This window comes from Bos javanicus, chromosome 11 (genome assembly GCF_032452875.1).
Source record: "Bos javanicus breed banteng chromosome 11, ARS-OSU_banteng_1.0, whole genome shotgun sequence".
NCBI lineage: Eukaryota > Metazoa > Chordata > Mammalia > Artiodactyla > Bovidae > Bos > Bos javanicus.
The window spans coordinates 11621312-11638862 of NC_083878.1; the positions used below are offsets into that span (position 1 = coordinate 11621312).

Here is a 17551-nt window from a genome sequence, read left to right on the forward strand (position 1 = left end):
AGAGGATGGGGCACTGTAGCCTTTCAGCTCTGTCCCACTTTGCTGTGTGGCCTCAGATAAGTCAACCCCTCTCTGAGCCTCAATCTTCCATCCATATGATGAGGGGGAGGCGCTGGGTGAGCACTGAGGTTCCTGCCTGCTCTGGCACCTGCTGTCAGGGAAGCAAGTCTCTGCGAGCTTGATTCACTCTGAGGAGCAAAGGGCTAAGTGTGGGGGGCAGCTGGCATTTTAAGAGGATGCCCAGAAAGGCAGCCAAGGGACTGAGGAGCTGACAGTGGAGCGTCCGGCACCAGTGGGGATTGGCCTTCAAGCCACAGAGCCCTCCTGGATGGGCATCCACTTTGCCTGCCGGTGGGGCCTGCCCCTGAGGAGAGGAAAGCAGTGTCCTGGACAACTGGCTGCTCTCTGAGCCCTGAACAGTTTCCCCTCCACCCTCACACTGGTTATTTATTTTCCACCTTTGCTTTCCAGGTTCCCAAGAGCCCCACATCCTTCACCAGGCTGATAGGCAGCAGAGCCATGCCTCCACCCACTATGGGAACAGTGCCGTGCTTAGTCACTCAGTCGTGTCCGACTCTTTGTGACCCCATGGACTGTCGCCCACCAGGCTCCTTTGTCCATGGGAATTCTCCCAGGCAAGAATACTGGAGTGGGCTGTCATGCCCTCCTCCAGGGGATCTTCTCAACCCAGGGATCGAACCCAGGTTTCCTTCCTTGCAGGCGGATTCTTTACCATCTGAGCTATCAGGGAAGCCCATGAATACTGGAGTGGGTACCCAGAGAGGATCTTCTCCAGGGGATCCTCCCAACCCAGGAATGGAACCGGGGTCTCCTGCATTGCAGGTGGATTCTTTACCCGCTGAGCTACCAGGGAAGCCCCGGCATTTATTCAGAAGCTTCGTTGCTTGTGTGTGGGTGGAACCCAGTGGTCTTCTCCACAAGGTAGAATGCCATCCTCCTCCCCTCACTCCTGCTCCCTTCTCTCTCTCCAGCCAGCGCCAATATCTGCAACGTGGTTCTGATGCGATACGGGGAGCTGGAGGAGGGAATTGACGTCTTGGACGGTGATGGCAACCTCGTGGGCTCCTCCAAGATCGCCGCCAGACATGTGGGTCGTCTGGGGGCTCAGGGGGCTGGTGGGGAGGCTCTGGTTAGTTTTCCCTTGACATGATCATCCCCCAGGGGTTTCTGTCCACCGTGCCCTTACCTTTCCTCTTGAGCACGCCTCCCCGCCCCTGCCCCCCACTCCCATCCATGTGAACCACAGGCCTCAGGTCTGGCCCTCGCCAGCCCTGCCTCTTGGACACCCTTGCTTCTCTGCAGCAACCTCTTCACCCCTGGGAAGCATCCCCAACTCTTATCCCAGCCCCTTAGGACCTGCTTTCTCTGACCTGTTAATTGGTGAGGGCAGAGGAGGCCCCCCGCGCCCCGCCCCGCCCGCGCCCTGGAGCTTTCTTTCCCTTCCCCAGGACCTAGAGCCCTGCTCCTGGGGCCTTCATATCCCCCTGGGTGAGAAGAGGACAGGTGGAAGTGGATGATTTGTGGTTCTGTGCTAACAGGCACTTCTGCAGGTGATACGTCACCACGGAGTGAGGGTGGCCAAGGTGAAGGGATTTCAGGCTTGCAGGAAGCCATGGAGATGGTTTGGGGAAGAGTATTTTGTTTCAGGAGGCCCTCTTTCACTTCTTTCACTTTTCACCAGCCTCACTCACTCTAGCAATTTTTAAAAAAATTCCAGTCTGTGTATATATCTCCCTGTGCTTTCCGGCCTTCATCCTAATGGCAACTAGTGTCATGTCCTGCTCTAGCCTCCGAGTGCTGGGTCCCCTCTGCTCCAGCCCCTCTCCCTCATCAGCTTGCACATGGGGCCCCTACTGCGCTGTCAGCGAGGCCATCTCCATAAGCCTCTGACCCCACTGGGAAAGTAAGTGTCCGTGCACGGCTTGTGAGGGGCAAGGAGCTCGAGGGTGCTGGCGTCCACACCACATCCTCTGCTTTCTGCACAGGCTCTGGGTGCCCGCCCCACCCCCACATCCTTACACCTGTTCAGGAGACTGAAGGGACCCTCTCCGAGGCCTTCCTGCAGCTGATGATGAAGAACCCAGGTTCCTGGGAGAAATATTCAGCCCCCGGCCCCTCATCAGAGGGGAGTTAGCCTCAACTTCCCACCTGACCCTAACCTCCTATCCAGCCCTATTCTCTTTCCTGACTTCCTGAGAGGGTGGCCAATAGTGACAGCTCCTTCACGTGGTCCAAACAGCAGGGACCCCCAACTCTTCTGCAGCCCTGGGCTTCCCTTGTCTTGAGGCTGCCGGCCCCTTGCCATTCTGGAGAAAGACTCCAGGGACCCACGTGTTACAAGCATTCCTTGAGCCTTCTCTGAGAGCCAGGAGCCTGCATCACAGCGACCATCAGGATGCAGAGATGCCACTGAGCTATACCTCGACAGCCGCCACTGCCCGGGGATCCTGAGGGAACCCCCCGAGCCAGGCCCCAGGCAGACCCCTTATGGGGACCACAGACACTCAGCAGAAGCCTTTCCCACTACAAAGTTGACCTCTTGTCGCTAAGAAAGACTCTCCTCCAGAGCCAGGAGATGCTTTAAGGGCCCAAAAAAGAAAGTCAGTCCCGGAACCTCTGTTCTCACTGGGCACAAGGAACCTCAGGCAGCTCAGCAGGTCCCAGCTGTTTGTTCTGGTCCTTCCAGCGCCTGCTTTGTTTCTGAGCATCTCGAGTCCTCCATGTGCTTCCTCTCAGCCGCAGCACCACCCCCCACCCCCAACTCGGGCACCTCCCTGGGCGCAGGCCTCTTCCTGGGACTGCCTCTGTATTGCCACCCCTCCCCCACACGTGGCAGGTGATGGGAATCTGTGATGGGAAGACAGGGAGAGCTTTTTTCTGTTGTGGGGAATACAGCTTAGCGAGCAATTCCATGAATTATTCCGTTCAGCCAGATGTGCTTAGCAGCAGTTCACACACCTAGGGGCTCCAGGGCGGGCTTTGCTGCCAGGCAGCTGTCCCACCCCCAGAAGCCCCTGCTCACCAAGCCTCTGCTTGCCCCTCAGGCCCTGCTGGAGACAGCGCTGACACGAGTGGTCCTCCCCATGCCCATCCTGGTGCTACCCCCGATCGTCATGTCCATGCTGGAGAAGTGAGTGGGGCCAGGACGGCGGCCACCGTGGAGGTGGAGGGGAGGGGGCCCTGCTGGCCCAGGGCAAGGGCCCTAGTTTGTTCTGACTCTCCTTGAAAGGACTGCTGGAATCATCTTGTGAGAATTAATGGACTCTCCCTGCTCAGGACCCTGTGCTAGGAGCTGGGAGGGAGGTCCTGATGCACAAGGCAGGGCTGGCGCTTCTTAGGGGTGTGTGTGTGTGTGTGTGTGTGTGTGTGTGTATGCACTCTATTAGTGCACAGCATAGGACCAGTGATAGAGAGAGCGTTTGAGGACTGTGGAGGGAAGACTACACTTGGACCCAGCATACCCCTTTCAAGTATCTGCCGTGAGGCAAGTCTCCACCTCACTGTGCCTCAGTTTCTCCATTTATAAAATAATAGTATTAACCTTCATGCCACCCTCAGAGGGATGTTCTGAGAACATATTTGTCCTGACTCTAAAGAAAGAGTCAGGAGTCATGATTGTGTCTCTAAAAGAGATATCTGCTTTTTATAAGCAAAAGATATATTTTGCTTAATATAATTGTTATGGTAGTTGGTTCCTTTTAATTGACAAGTGATATCCCATTGTAAGGGCTTCCCTGGTAGCTCAGCTGGTAAAGAATCCGCCTGCAATGCAGGAGACCCCAGTTTGATTCCTGGGTCGGGAAGATCCCTAGAGAAGGGATAGGCTACCCACTCCAGTATTCTTGGGCTTCCCTGGTGGCTCAGACAGTAAAGAATCCACCTGCAAGGAGGGAGACCTGGGTTCGATCCCTGGGTTGGGAAGATCCCCTGGAGAAGGGAAAGGCAACCCACTCCAGTGTTCTGGCCTGGAGAATCCCCATGTACCAGAGAAACCTGGCAGGCCACAGCCCATGGGGTCACAGAGTCAGACTCTACTGAGCGACTAAGCACAACACAGCACAGAGGAGATACAATAATAAGAACAGTGATGTAGTGATTCTATTAATTAATGAGGGTAAAACTGAATGATGAAGATGGGGATGCTGCTGGGAGGAGAGGCTGAGGGGAGGAGGGAAGAAGCAGGCAGATCCCTGAAGATGAGGGCAAGTCTAGGAGGATGGCAAGAAGCAGGGAATGGTTCTAGGTGCAGGGAGGAAGATAAGCAAAGGCCTGGAGGTCTGGTACAGGTAGAAGTGAAGAGGTGATCGCTCCCTCCCTCTGGGGGCCCAGCCTGGAAGGGGGCACCTCAAGGCTATAGATGGGCTTGGGGCTGTGTAGGACAAGGATGGGGTTGGTGGCACTCCATGGAAGGCGTAGGTTAGGGGCTTCTCCCCAGTTTGAAGACTTTCTTATTCTCACAAACCAAATGACAATTAGCATCGAACCCTTATTAAACACTTGTTACATCCCAGTCCTCTCTCAGCCAGGTCCCTACCTAAATGCCATCTCCTCAAAGATGCCCTCCCTGACCACCCCATTGAAATGACAGCCACCAGGACTCCTTCCCTGGCTACACTGACTTATTTTTACTCACAGCACTTACCAATATCTGAGATTCTTTTTCTAGCTGTATATTATCTGTCTGCTTCACTAGAATGTCATCTACACTTTTGTTTTTAAAGTTACTCAGTCATGTCCAACTCTTTGTGACCCCATGGACTACACTGTCCATGGATTTCTCCGGGCCAGAATACTGGAGTGGGTAGCTATTCCCTTCTCCAGGGAATCTTCCCAACCCAGGGATCGAACCCAAGACTCCTGCATTGCAGGAGGATTCTTTACCATCTGAGTCACCAGGGAAGCCCATGGAGGTGGGTAAATTCCTTTTGTTTTCTGCCTGGCACAGTATCTAGCATAGTTCCTGGCAAATAGTGATGTTCAGTGTTTGTTGAATGAATGAATGATCTCATTTAACCTTCACAACAGTGCAATGAGGTCAGTATGGTATCCCTATTTTACAGATGAGAAAAGGAAGGCAAAAAGAGGTTGTGTATCATCTGCTTACAGTCACTCACTAGGAAATGGCAGAGCCAAGCATGACCCAGGAAGATGACTGCAAAGCTGGGCTCTTCCTACCACACTGGCTGCGTTTTGGGTTTTTGGATCCAGCACATAATCACGTCTTTGGAATCCATCCCATATAGAGACAAGGGAGGAGCAAATTTGGGGACCTGGTCTCAGAAAGCTTGTGTTTTGATAAAGGGGGAGACCCACACACAGGTCAGCTGCAGGTGGGACCCAGCAGTGTGTGAACAGGGTCAAGGTGATCTTGAGGGGGGTCTGGTCCAGAGGAAAGGGGCTGCAGCCAACTCTGAGATCAAGATAGGATTTGGTAGAAAGGAAGGCTTTGGGGGCAAGATTGGGCCTGTTGTGTGGACCTTGGAGAGCCCAGCCTAGGAGAAGAAAAGGAGCCCTGTGTCCAGCTATGGGGCTGATCCCTTTCTCCCCTGGAAGACGGGAGGTGCAGGGTGGGAGTGAGTACCTGAGTGGGGATGGCATATTGAACACTGACATTTAAGAAAATTAATCTCCTCTAGAAGTTGCAAAAATAAATCCTGGAAGTGACTGCTTTGGTGCCCCTGACCCTGTAGACATAACTCTCTGGTGACCTGAAGCTGTCCCCAAATACCAGTGACTACAAGTGCACACAAGGACCCCACCTGGCAAAGAGGAAGTAGGGGGGCTTCTGTCTTCAAGGCGACTGAATCTTGAACCTGAAATTTGCAGAGGGAAAATGTATGTGATGGCTGTTGGTGACATCTGAACTGGGTTTGCAGTAAGTGGAGTGGTGGTTAGTGTCCCATGAGTTGGAGGCTTCACGGGAGATGGGGTGAGGTTGTTCCAGTTCTGAACATCCTGGCCTGGAATCAGCCTGGACTACGGGCACCCCGAGTCTGACTCAGCTCTGAGTCCTGAAAAAGCCCCGAAGGCAGGTAGGTTAGTGGGTTAGTAGGCAGCCTTGTATCTGGTTGGTCCTTTCTCAAAGCTCGTGGGAGGGTCTCTGAGGGAAGAGAAAGAGTCCAGTCTGGATTGCCCCAGGAATATAAGGTGGGCAAGACTCAGTTTGCACCCTCAGAGACATAACTAACCTCACATACAGGGGGAACTGCCAGACAGAGGTGGGGGCCGGGCTGCGCAGGCACCAACAGAGACTCCTGGAGGCGGGGTTTCACGTCACCGCTTCCGCTTCCGGGCCTGGCTCGTCAGTTTCCCACCTGGAGAACCACTGCACCGCCCCCCTGACTATCTGGTCTGCTACAGCTCGGCATTTTGCACCACCCAGCAGACCCCCCCTGTCGAGCACCCCACAGCCTTCCCATGCAGGGTGCTAATGACGGGGCCTCTACTGAGGAGGCTGTTGGGGGAGGCAGCCTGACTCTCGACTCTCGACCCTGGGAGCCCTGGTTGGGTGAGGGAGTCAGGACCGCCAGGGAAAAAAGACAAAAGAACACTTACAAAGCAGCCTGCTTGCAAATTAATGGAGCGCAAAGTAAAACTGCTCCAAGTGCTGAGGGAATGCACAACAATGGGGAGACAAGCTGTTGTGTGGCGGGCCTCAGTATCTCCTCTCCGGGGGAGCTCTCAGAGACGAGGTCTCTGGGTTTCCAGCTAGGATAGCACAGGTGGGGGGCATGTTAAGATGTCCCGTCTCTGAGACTGAAAGGAAAGGAGTCTCAAGTCAGAAGCCAAGAAGCCTTTAGCACCAGAGCAGGGCACCCCTCTGAGGAGCTGCACACCCTCCCCTCACCCTCCACTACCCCTCCTCTCAGGTCGGGGCTCACACTCCAGCTCCACCGTCCTGGGGAGGAAATTGGTTTTGGACTCTGGGCTGGGAGAGCAGCCCCATACCCCCACGTGATCCCCCCAACTCAGAGGCAGGTGTGGGGCTCTCTCCTCCAGCCCTGCTTTCTGCCCTCGATTGGGGCCTTGGGTTCACTGCCCTCCCAGGACGGGTCTCAGCTGGTTGCGGTTCAGACCACACCCTCCACGGTAGTTCCTGAGGCCGCTCCCCAGCCTCCCTCAGTCCCTGGGATCCGGGTCTTTCCTCTCTCCCAGGCATTCGCACATCTCTCCATCTGCATATTCTAACTCCCCCAGCTGCCTTTCCAATTCCTCCCTGCCATTTCCCTCTCCTCCACCCCTCCCCCTGTCCTGCTGTGTTCACTCTCCCGCCCGGGCTGGGGCTTCAGAGCCCACTGTTGGCTGCTGTCTGCGCCTGCCTCCTTCCCGGGTGGGGAGCCAGGCCTGTACAGTGAAGACCTCAGCCAGCCACCTTGAGAGAGGAGCGGAGGTCACAGCCCCACGTGGAGGGGGCTGGTCTGTCCAGTGTCCCCACTGGAATGAACCCATGGCCTGCCCCTCACCTGTCAGGGAGGAAACCTTCCTCCATGACCCTGGGGGAGGGACAGTGCCTCCAGGGAAAACACACCCTCCTGTCTGTCCCCATGCTCTGGCCACCCTCAGGGCCTGAGGTCCCAGTCACTGCCTCTCCTGGTCCTGCTGGAGAAGTTGTGCGTGTTAAATCTCTTCAGTCATGTCTGATTCTTTGCAACTCTATGGACTGTAGCCCACCAGGTTCCTCTGTCCATGGGATTCTCCAGGCAAGAATAGTGGAGTGGGTTGCCATGCCCTCCTCCAGGGGATCTTCCCAATCCAGGTATTGAACCCAAGTCTTTTTATGTCTCCTGAAATGGCAAGCAGGCTCTTTATCACTGGTGCTGTTGTAGCCACACGTTCCAGGAAACAAACTCACTCAGAAGGACAATGCAGATAGTGGAGTGCAGTTTATTACACCAGCAGGCCCAAGGCAGAGTCTCCTTTTAGCCTGACCGACTTTTGTGAAAACCTCGTATACCTTAAATGTACTGCTCAAGCCCACATCCCCAAATTCCTTAAACCAACCTTGGAAAGTGTTAAAGGGAGACACAATCAGGTTACAGCCATGATTCATAATCAGAAGGGTCAGCTGGTTATACATTGTAGCCTACACCAATTGGTGCCATAAAGATTACAAAGGTGATTGACTGCGTAGAGGATTATTACATTCTTTTTGGCAATGGGAAATCTTTGCCAAAAGAGGAGGCCAGTTCGGCCATAGGTATGTTATCCCCATTGCTACTGTTGTAGGAAGAGGGGGCCTCCCCTCCAGGGCCCCAAGAGCAGGCTCTTGTCTAATACTCGGAAAAGAATTGTCCGAGGAGACACGTGCTGACAAAGCAAGAGATTTTATTGGGAAAGGGCACCCGGGTGGAGAGGAGTAGGGTAAGGGAACCCAGGAGAACTGCTCTGCCAAGTGGCTCGCAGTCTCGGGTTTTTTGGTGATGGGATTAGTTTCCAGGTGGCCAATCATTCTGATTCAGAGTCCTTCCTGGTGGCACACGCATCGCTCAGCCAAGATGGATGCTAGCAAGAGGGATTCTGGGAAGTGGACAGACACGCAGTGTCTCCTTTTGACCTTTCCCGAACTCTTCCGGTTGGTGGTGGCTTATTAGTTCCGTATTCCTTACTAAGACCTCCTGTCGTAAAACAATTCGTGTGAATGGTTACTAGAGAGCCTGGCCAGGGTGGGCGGTTTCAGTCAGTGTGCTTCCCCTAACTCTACCAGGCACGTAGTCCAAAGCTCACTGAAAGTGCAAGATGGAGTTTCCCTCTTTTTCAAGATGGAGTTAGCTCAGCCTATTCCTTTCCTCCCTCAGCGCCACCTAAGAAGCCCCCTGGACTGAGGCAGAGGGAAGGCCAGAAGGGTTTGAGTTTGATTTGGGCCATTCTGTCCCACTGCTCTTAATCCTGTGGAAATTCCCCTCCCCAGTAGATCAATTCAGGCTTAATTCAAGAACTGGTCAGATGGTGGGGTCTAGGCCAGTGGGGAGGGCTGGGGGACAGCCCAGCCACCAGAATCTACCTCCTTCCAGCTGGAAACAAGGGCAGTAACAATAGCAACACTAACACCCCTCACTGAGCACTTAGTGTGTCCCCGTCTTTTACTGAATAGAACTTACAAGTAATTGTATCATTATTGGTACCTTAGCAGGCACATTCTGGGCCACAGTGTCCCAGAGTGTGGTCTGGGGATCACCTGTTTCAGACTCAGGGAGGGTTCCCAGGTGTGGTACCCACAGAATCAGGATCTCATGAAGGTGAGCCCGATTTAACCCCAGCCTGGGTACCAAAGTTTGAAAACCACTGCTCCCAATTCTGCTGTCCCCTTAGAGCCAGAGTCACTCTTGGGATTTGTGTCTGGAGGTAATTACAGGTGGTGTGGGATTTGCCTGCCCACACACTGAGGCACAGCCCCCAGGAGGGCCTCCCCTACCTACTCCAGGAGAGGAGGGCAAGAGTCTCAGTTCCGTCTTCTTCCCACAGAACCGGTCTTCCTCCAGTGAAGGCTGACCCTTCCTGAGGGCAGCATTAGTACCCACCCAACATCCCTTGGCAAATAATCCATCCTGCTGGTGCATCCTACCCCAGGCCTCCCCCAGGTAGATGGCCTGTGGTGTTCACTAGGACCCAGTGGATTATACAGAACGAGATGCTCTGATGGACAACACAGTGAAGGTGGACCTGCCAACCACTATGTCCCCACTCTGTCTGGAGAGCTTGTTCTGTCATGGGGCTGGGGACCTGGCCCCAGAGGGAGGAGGCTTTCATACCCCTTTCCTGTCCAAGAATCCCTCCTGACACTCGTTGCAGAGAGGGGTGTTAGCTGGCGATGATGTGGTCAGAGGGTCCACAGGCAGGAGCCGGAGCAGCTCAGTGACAGCACTTGCTGGGAGTCAGGAGTCCAGATAGCAGCCCTGCCTGCCTCCTGCAGACTTGGCCTTGGCCTTGGGCAAGTCCCTGTCTTCCTCTGTGGCTTTTGGGTCAAAGTTGACCAGGCGGCGTGTAATCTTCCCATACCCAGAAGAGGATCATCCCCTCCTGGCTATGCACATGTGTGTATGCGTGTTCGTGACGCGTGAATGTGTGATTTGTTATGTGCCGCCTTCAAGGACCGTCTTCCTCTGCTGTATCCCCGTGGGGTCCCCCCAGCCCCTACACAGGAGCAGGGATCGGCAGCTTCCTCTATTGTCTCCCCCATTCGGGGTCTTCTTTCCACAGTGGACATACAGTGGGGTGGGGCCCCCACAAGTGCTCGTTTATGAGCTGTGGTTGAGAGTTCAACCAGCAATGTTCTTCAGGGCAGGGCCTGGGGAAATGGGTGCCAATGGGTGAAGGTCCCCAAGACAGAATTTCTCCATTGCTATTTGACTACTGGCTAGCACTGGCCCTTGGGCCCAGTGGGACCCAACGTGGTGGCTAGTGGCCAGCTCACTCTGTCTCCGGGTCTCATGGCTCCCCCTTTACTCTCTTCCACAGGACAGCTCTCCTGCAGGCGCGTCCCCGGCTGCTCCTCCCTGTGCAAAGCCTTGTGTGCCTGGCAGCCTTCGGCCTGGCCCTGCCGCTGGCCATCAGCCTCTTCCCTCAGATGTCAGAGGTCAGTGGAGGGAGGGGCTCAAGGGCAGGACAGGGAAGGTTTGCAGTTTGGTCATTTATAAACCAATACTTAGTGCTGACTCCTTAGCAAGGGGCTAACTAGGCACTGGGGTTAGAACATGAATGAGACAGGCCCAGGTTCTAACCTCAAAGAGCCGAGGTCAGGCAGTGAACACAGCGATGACACAAGGAATAACAAGTGAACGGTGAGTAGTGTGAGGACCGGAGGTGTTCGGCTGTGGGAGGGGACAGTAGGGGCCCAAACGGCGCCTAGAGAGACATGGCGTTTCATGGGGCCTGAAGGATGGGTTAGAGCTGCCCAGGCATGTAAGAGGTGAGAGGACACATAGGCTGAAGTCACCTGGTGTGAAGGTAGGCAACTGAGGCCTGCATTTCTGGTGGAGAGGGGGAAGATGAGGGGCTGGTAAGGGGGCCTAGGGTCAGGTGGTACTGGGAAGCTGGAAGCCACCACAGAGGGTAAGTGTTACCAGAAGAGCTGTACAGAGCAGGGCCAGAGTCCTGATTTTGAATGGTCCCTGTGCTTGCATGGTGAGGCTGGGTTGCAGCTCCAGAGGAGAAGGAGCCTTCAGGAGGCAGTGGCGCGCGTCCAGTGAGAGGATGGTGGCTTGGACCAGGCTGTTGGCAGTGAGCATGGAGAAAAGTGGGTCCTTGAAGATAGAGTTAGGAAGCAGCTTTATCCGGATTTGACGAAGAACTGCATGTGGTGGGAAGACAAGAAACCGGCAGGATATGCGCCCGGCTACCAGGCAGATGTAGGTACTACTTAACAAGATGGAGACACGGAGGTGCTGACATGCGGGAGGACAGCGAGTGGAGCTGGATGCGTGCATGGGGCTTGAGCCTGCGGAACACGTGAACGGAGGTGCCCTGTGGGATTTGGCTTTGGGTCTAGAATCCAGGAGAGAGGCCTGGGCTGGAAGGACAGAAGCAGGGGCCCCCAGCCTAAACAGTGATGGAAGCCAGGGTAGTGGGTAGGACCAGTCAAGGAGTGTGTGGTGAATAGAGGCCTCCAGAAGTGTGCTGCCCAAGGACGAGTGGCCAGGGAGGTAGGGATAGAGCCAAATGGGATGAGACGTGGGGGCATCCTTAGACAGCAGACCTTCCTGTGAGGTCAAGCTCTGTGAGGTTGAAGAGTGTCATTGGTATCTCTGGACATGAAGGCAAACCCCATCCCAAGGGATCAGTGGGGCTCAGCGGGGGGTGGGGGTGAGGAAATGGGGTGGCAGGCTGACCGCTTGGTCTAGAGGCTTGGGATGCAAAAGAGAGAAGAGAAAGGAAGCCAAGGGGAAAGAGAGAAGCAGTCCCACCACTGGAATGAGATGTAGGGTCAAGAGAGGCTTTATTTTCACTGTTTACAAATGGGAGAGACTGGAGCTTGAGCAAATGCAAAGGGAAGACCTCAGGAGAGAAGGACATTGGAGGGGGAGGATGAAGAGCACGTCCATGAAGTGGGGGAGGCAGGGCACAGAAAGCAGTTCGGAGGATTCACCCGGTGTGGTGACCCCTCTCCCCTTCAGTAGGGGGAGGCAGATGTGGTTGGGGTGGAGTTCAGGGGTGGGAGGTTAAGGAAGTTGTTCTGATAGCTCCTGGGGTCTCAAGACTGAGCAGAGGAAGGAGGAGAGTGGGAAGGGGAAGTCAGAGGGCCATGGAGAAGGCTGGAGACCTTCAGAGGGAAGAGCAGGAGAGACCGGGGACCAAGGAAGTCAGAGAACCTGGAGGGCAGGGCCAGGGGTCAGCGGAGGGGATGGCTGGGGGAGGGTTCAGGGCTGTGGGGGTGGCCAGGGATCATCTACCCAGAGATACGGGGCCAGCTCCAGTTTTGTCTGGCTGGGTGAGCCATTTGGGAGGCTGGTATGAGTTCAGGAGGAGCAGAGGACTCCAGAATCTTAGCTGGGTTGGGGTGAAGAAGCACTAGCAAGCTGAGTGAGAAGAGCAAGGTTTGGTGCAGAGGCAGACCTATGGAGGCAAAGAACGACCACTGAACTCATGGGAAGATGGCGGCTGTGGCTGCAGCACTGACCCTGCTCAGTCCTCGCCAGAGGGAGTGCGAGGGGTACAGGTTCCCCCAGGGAAGTTGAGGAAGGTGAAAATAAGGTCCTGGGTGTTACACCTAGACTGTAAGGACTGGAGACATAGGGTCTTAAAATAGGAGGAAGTGACCCAGCCTCCAGGCCCCAAGGAGGGTATGGACTGGCGTCACTTCCCTCCACTGAGTCCCAGAGTTTTAGGAGGAAGCTATAATGGGAAGGGGCTCCTGTCTTGGGGGCCAGCCCAAGGCAGGTGGATGGAAAGCAGTATCCTCACGCCCACGGGCCCAGCCTTGCTACAAAGCTGGGGTACCCTTCCAAACCTTATAGCTCACTCCCAAAGCTGAACAGCTATATCCCAATGCTTAGGGACTCTAAATGGAGCTGGAGGTTCCAGGTTGCCTGGAAGCTCTGAAGATGGCGGGGAGGGCACTTCTTAGTGGTCCCAGCATCCCCATGTGGAAGGCCTGAGCCCACACTCCCCATGGTCATGAACTGCATCTCTGTGCAGTTGGGCCGCGTGTGCAGTTCTGGGCACGAGTTGAGTGCTCCAGGTGCTTGCAAGCACCCCTGTGTTCAGAAGCCTCCAGTAGCTCCCATAGCTCTACCCCTCTGCACAGGGGAGAGACCCAGGGCAGAGAAAGCCCACGAGGGAACTGGAGCCTGTCCCATTGGAAGGATTTTCAAGATCATCCAGTTTAGCACCCCCCTGGCTCTCTGTGGGGGGAAATGGAGGCCCAGAGAAGCTGAGGGTCCAGCCCAGAGTCGCAGATAAGCCAGAAACTGATGTGGGAGAACACCGCAGATGCCGGCTTCCAGTTCAGAGCTCCCAGGAGGTGTTGCATCTGCTTGTTTCGTGGGATTTTCTCTCTCTTTTCACCTACCCTGGGGCAGTGAGAGAGGAGGGAGCTGGGGCCTCTCTGTGGTGGTGGAGTCTAGAGCTGTAGGTCTTTGGAGGGTGCTGCTCTGGGACAAGTAACAGAGAAATGGCCACAGTCCAGCCACTTCAGCCTCCAGCTCTGGCTGCCGAGAGGTGGTCTAAGGGAGCGAAGTCCAGGCTCCTTCCTTCCCCCATGCCTGCCACAAACAGGCGTGGAAGTTAGTTCTGGGTGTCTAACCAAAGTCCCTCTCGTTGCAACCCACGCCTCTTTCTCTAGATTGAGAAGAATGTAGTCATTTTGTAATAAATCTCTAGAACTTTCTCTGGGAAAGGAGGGTAGGGCCATGATTTTCAGAGCCTCCTCCTCGCCTGCATCAACCCTACAGAATGCAGGCTGGCCTGTGCATTATGGGGTGTTTGGAGGGCTGTCTCTGACCTGTGGCACTAAGGCCATCAGGCTGAGAGGACCTTGTTCCCTCTTTCTTCCTCCCAATTAATTCTCTCTAACGAGGTGCTGCTTCTGCTGTGTGGGGATCACGTCTCACATCCCAGAAGCCAATGGGATTTGCCACAATGAGCCTGGACTTGCTTGGGCTGACCCAACCTTGCCAAGAGCCACCAAGGCTGTCAATAGGAGTAATCGCTGGCACACTAATTAATTAATTAGGTGACCTGGAGATGGAATTTAGGAACTGGTTCCTAGAATGGCTGGCCTGCAGTGATTGGTATGGGGTTTCCAACCCACTAACCCCAGAAGTTGAGGAAACAACTTCAATCCCCTCTTCAATCGCTGGGAAAGTTTTGTCTACTCTTTTCAAACTAGTGTTTCTGCCTATTAAAATGGTGCTAATTTTAAAATTAAAATTGCAAATGATAATAATTATAGCTACCATTTACTAAACATCTACTGGGCCAGGCAGCAGGCTGGGGTCTCTGAGTGCCTTGTATTAAATCTTCCTAATATTCCTTAAGTCAAGGGAGTACTCCTGTTTATCAAGGGGTGCTGCCTAGACAGTTAGATATATGAGTCTCAGGCTCTGGGGAGAGATTTTGGTGGGGGAACATGGAACCTTTGATGCATGGGGGAGACTAAAGCCCTAGAAGTGTCGAGGTTGCCATGGGAGGGAAAAAAGCTGTCTTAAAAAGGGCAGGAGCAGCCAGGGGAGAAACCTGATGGGCGTTTTCATGGACCCTGAGGACAAGGCCGTTTTGAGGAGGAGGGGGCTCCCTGCAAGTGAGCTGCTGTGGAGGAGACCAGCAGGGATTGACAAGGCTTGGCAGCCCGGGACTGTAGCTGGACAAAGCAGCTGAGGAGGCAAAGTGGTGGTCAGGATTCTGTCTCTGTTCCGAGCAATGAGCTCAGGGATGGGAAGCCACTGGAGAACAGCAAAGAAAGTGTCACTCGCCAGTGTTCTGTGAGACGGTCAAGGGATGGGACACATCGGGTGGCCGCTGTCCTGTGAGATGGGGGGTTGGGAGCCTGGGGAGAGGGCCGTGATGGGGAAGGAGTCATACAGCCCAGGGCAGAAAGGCCTGGCCTCCCGGGGGTCCTGGGGTCCAGTAAGCAGAGGGCCCTGGTTGATATGGTGGTGAAGTGTGATTCCAGAACATGACAGTCCTGCAAGGCAGGACCAGTACTACTCCATGTTTACAACTGGAAACTGAGGCATATAAGCAGTGTGCCCAAGGCCCCGAGTTGGTAATAACGGAGGGGCTCTGTATTCACAGAAGGATTCGAGAGCCCTCCCAGTCCACCCCCACCTTACCGTCAAGTGAGAAGGCACAGGTCTGGACCCCAGAGGGCTCCTTGCTAATTTGCCAGTGGGAACTTTCCAGTGTGTTCCCCCAGCCCTCCTCCTTCATGGGGAATCCATGTCCAATTCACAGGGACCTTCTGAAGTCTGCCTTTGTTCTCCAACCCAGAGCTGAGGTCAGGTGGGGATGGGGGCCTATAGGCCAGCAGTTTGGGTAGGAAGCTTCCTTAGGAGCTTGAGTGTGAGAATGGGGAAGCAAGGTCTGGCCTCCCTTCTGAGCCCCGGTCCTGTCACAGGGAGTGTGGGGTGTGTCCTGGTGGACCCTGGAGCCTACAGGTTAAGGCTTGGCCAAGGCCAACTCAGCCAGGCTGTGCCCAGGCAGCGATGGGCCCATCTGTATCCCTGCCGCAGATATTGGGGGTGCTTTCCCCTTTCCTTCTAATTCGGAGGCCCATGTCATAGCCCCTGCTCTCAGGGAGCTCTGTTCTGGGGAGGCAGATAGAAACCCAATAACCAAGGAATGTCGGGTGCAGCGCAGCTAAGATGGAAATAAAGCAGGGTGCTGTGCTGGAGCTCACCCAGGGCTGTGCCAGTCACAGAGGCCGCCCTGTGGCGTGTGGGGCCTGGTTTGTTTTGACCTTTCTGGCCCTGCCCTCTCTGGAGGTTGGGGCTCTGGGCTCCAGGCCAACGTGGCCAGCTCTGTCCTCCCCCAGACACACATACACACACACACACACACACACACACACACACACACACGTGCTGGTGCCTAGGGTCCCTCAAGGGAGATGTCCAAGGTCCAGTCTCCGGGCCCGTGGGCTTGGCTGACCTGGGGATGATGAACGTCCCTCCTGCTCTGACAGCCAGTGTTCCCCACCTGGGAGCACTTCCAATCCCGTTTAATGAACCTCTTGTCTCCCCACAGCAAGAGGCAGCACCTTTGCCAAGCGCCCCGCCCGTGGCCCTGCCCGCTCTGTCTCTGTCTCTCTTTGTGCCTCTCTCCCTCGATTCCTCTGGGCTCTCCCCCACCCCATTCCCCTCTCTTCCCCCCGCGGTTCCCCGGGGAGCTTGGGGGGCTGGGGAACCGGGCAGCACATACAAGCCGGAGCCATTGTTCGACAATCTGTTTTTGTCTTCATCTTGTTGGCAGGCGGCAGGAGAGGAGCAAAAGGTTAATGAGACACTGTGCAGCGGGATTACCACGACGGCGAGCGGCGGGCGGGCGAGCCAGCCGTGGTGACAGGGAACTAATTAGGAGCAGTTTAACAGGAGGAAAAAGTGAGATCTCCTCTTCACCAACTGTCAATAATTAGCTGGTTTGGTGAGGTTGAAATGTGTCCACAGGAAAAGGTGGGGCTTTTCTGTGGACGAGTCAGGCTCGGGGGTCCAGGGGCCCCTGGGGGCTCTGTCCTGTCCCTAGGTGGGGTTCAGGCTGGGGCCTGCCCCACGTGCCCTGGGTATGCCCTCCTCACCTCTGCCTGGCATCCCCCCACCTCAACTCTCTGTGTGAGTTTGGGCTTCACCCCAAGACCTCCGTTTCCTTTGCCAGAAGATGAGGGGTTGGAAGTAAGCTTTCTCCTGGTTCTGTCCATTAAGATTCTGGAAGTGAACCCATGAAACTGGGCCCTGGTACTGGAGCCAGGAGAGCCGATGGCGGGCTGTAGGACCTTAAGTCAGATGCTGACTGTAGGGTGCTTCTCTGGTAGTGTGGGTGCACCACCTTCCGGGGCCAGGCATGGCTTGTGAATGGTGCTGAGTGGCGAATGGGCAGAACCTTCCTTGGAACATGCCTTGGGGCCCCTGGACCCTGACTCAGCTCCTTAGCCCTCCCCGCAGCAATAGGGGTGGGAGCACAGGAAAGAGTGGCTGGACTGCCTCTGTAGGGCCGGGGGCTCCCCAAGTGTGTACATGTCTCTGTCTCTCCCCTGCACCAGCTTCGCAGGGTCTGTGTGGGGCGAGGAGTCTGGTTCACTAGCAGTGAGGGTTGCATGTCTCTGTCCCTCCCCCACACCAGCTTCGCAGGGTCTGTGTGGAGCCAGGAGTCCGGTTCACCAGCAGCGAGGGCTGTTGCCCTGTGGTTGCTGACTGTGGGTTGTTGGTTTGTTGGTCCCGACACCTCAGCAGGGAACCCCCACTCTGCCCCTCCAGGCTCTGCCAAACACCTTGACAGGAAGAAAAGACATCATCTGAGCCCCCCAGGGCTTCCTGCTCAGAGCTCCCCCATCAGCCCTGCTAACCCGCAACCTCTCCCTCTCAGCCGAGCCCTTCCTTAACTC

At 55.3% G+C, this 17551-nt stretch overlaps 1 protein-coding gene across 3 annotated transcripts in view; it reads left to right on the plus strand.

Annotated features, from left to right (window-relative positions):
• The window catches only part of SFXN5 (sideroflexin 5), a 128054-nt gene that overhangs the window by 98812 nt on the left and 11691 nt on the right, over positions 1-17551 (plus strand). For 2 of the 3 annotated variants that reach the window (XM_061431929.1, XM_061431931.1), the window contains 3 exons: positions 993-1108; positions 3066-3151; positions 10477-10594. In XM_061431929.1, coding sequence (XP_061287913.1) covers positions 993-1108; positions 3066-3151; positions 10477-10594 — 320 coding nt within the window. The remainder of the gene's footprint in view (positions 1-992; positions 1109-3065; positions 3152-10476; positions 10595-17551) is intronic. The other variant, XM_061431932.1, reaches the window with a different exon arrangement.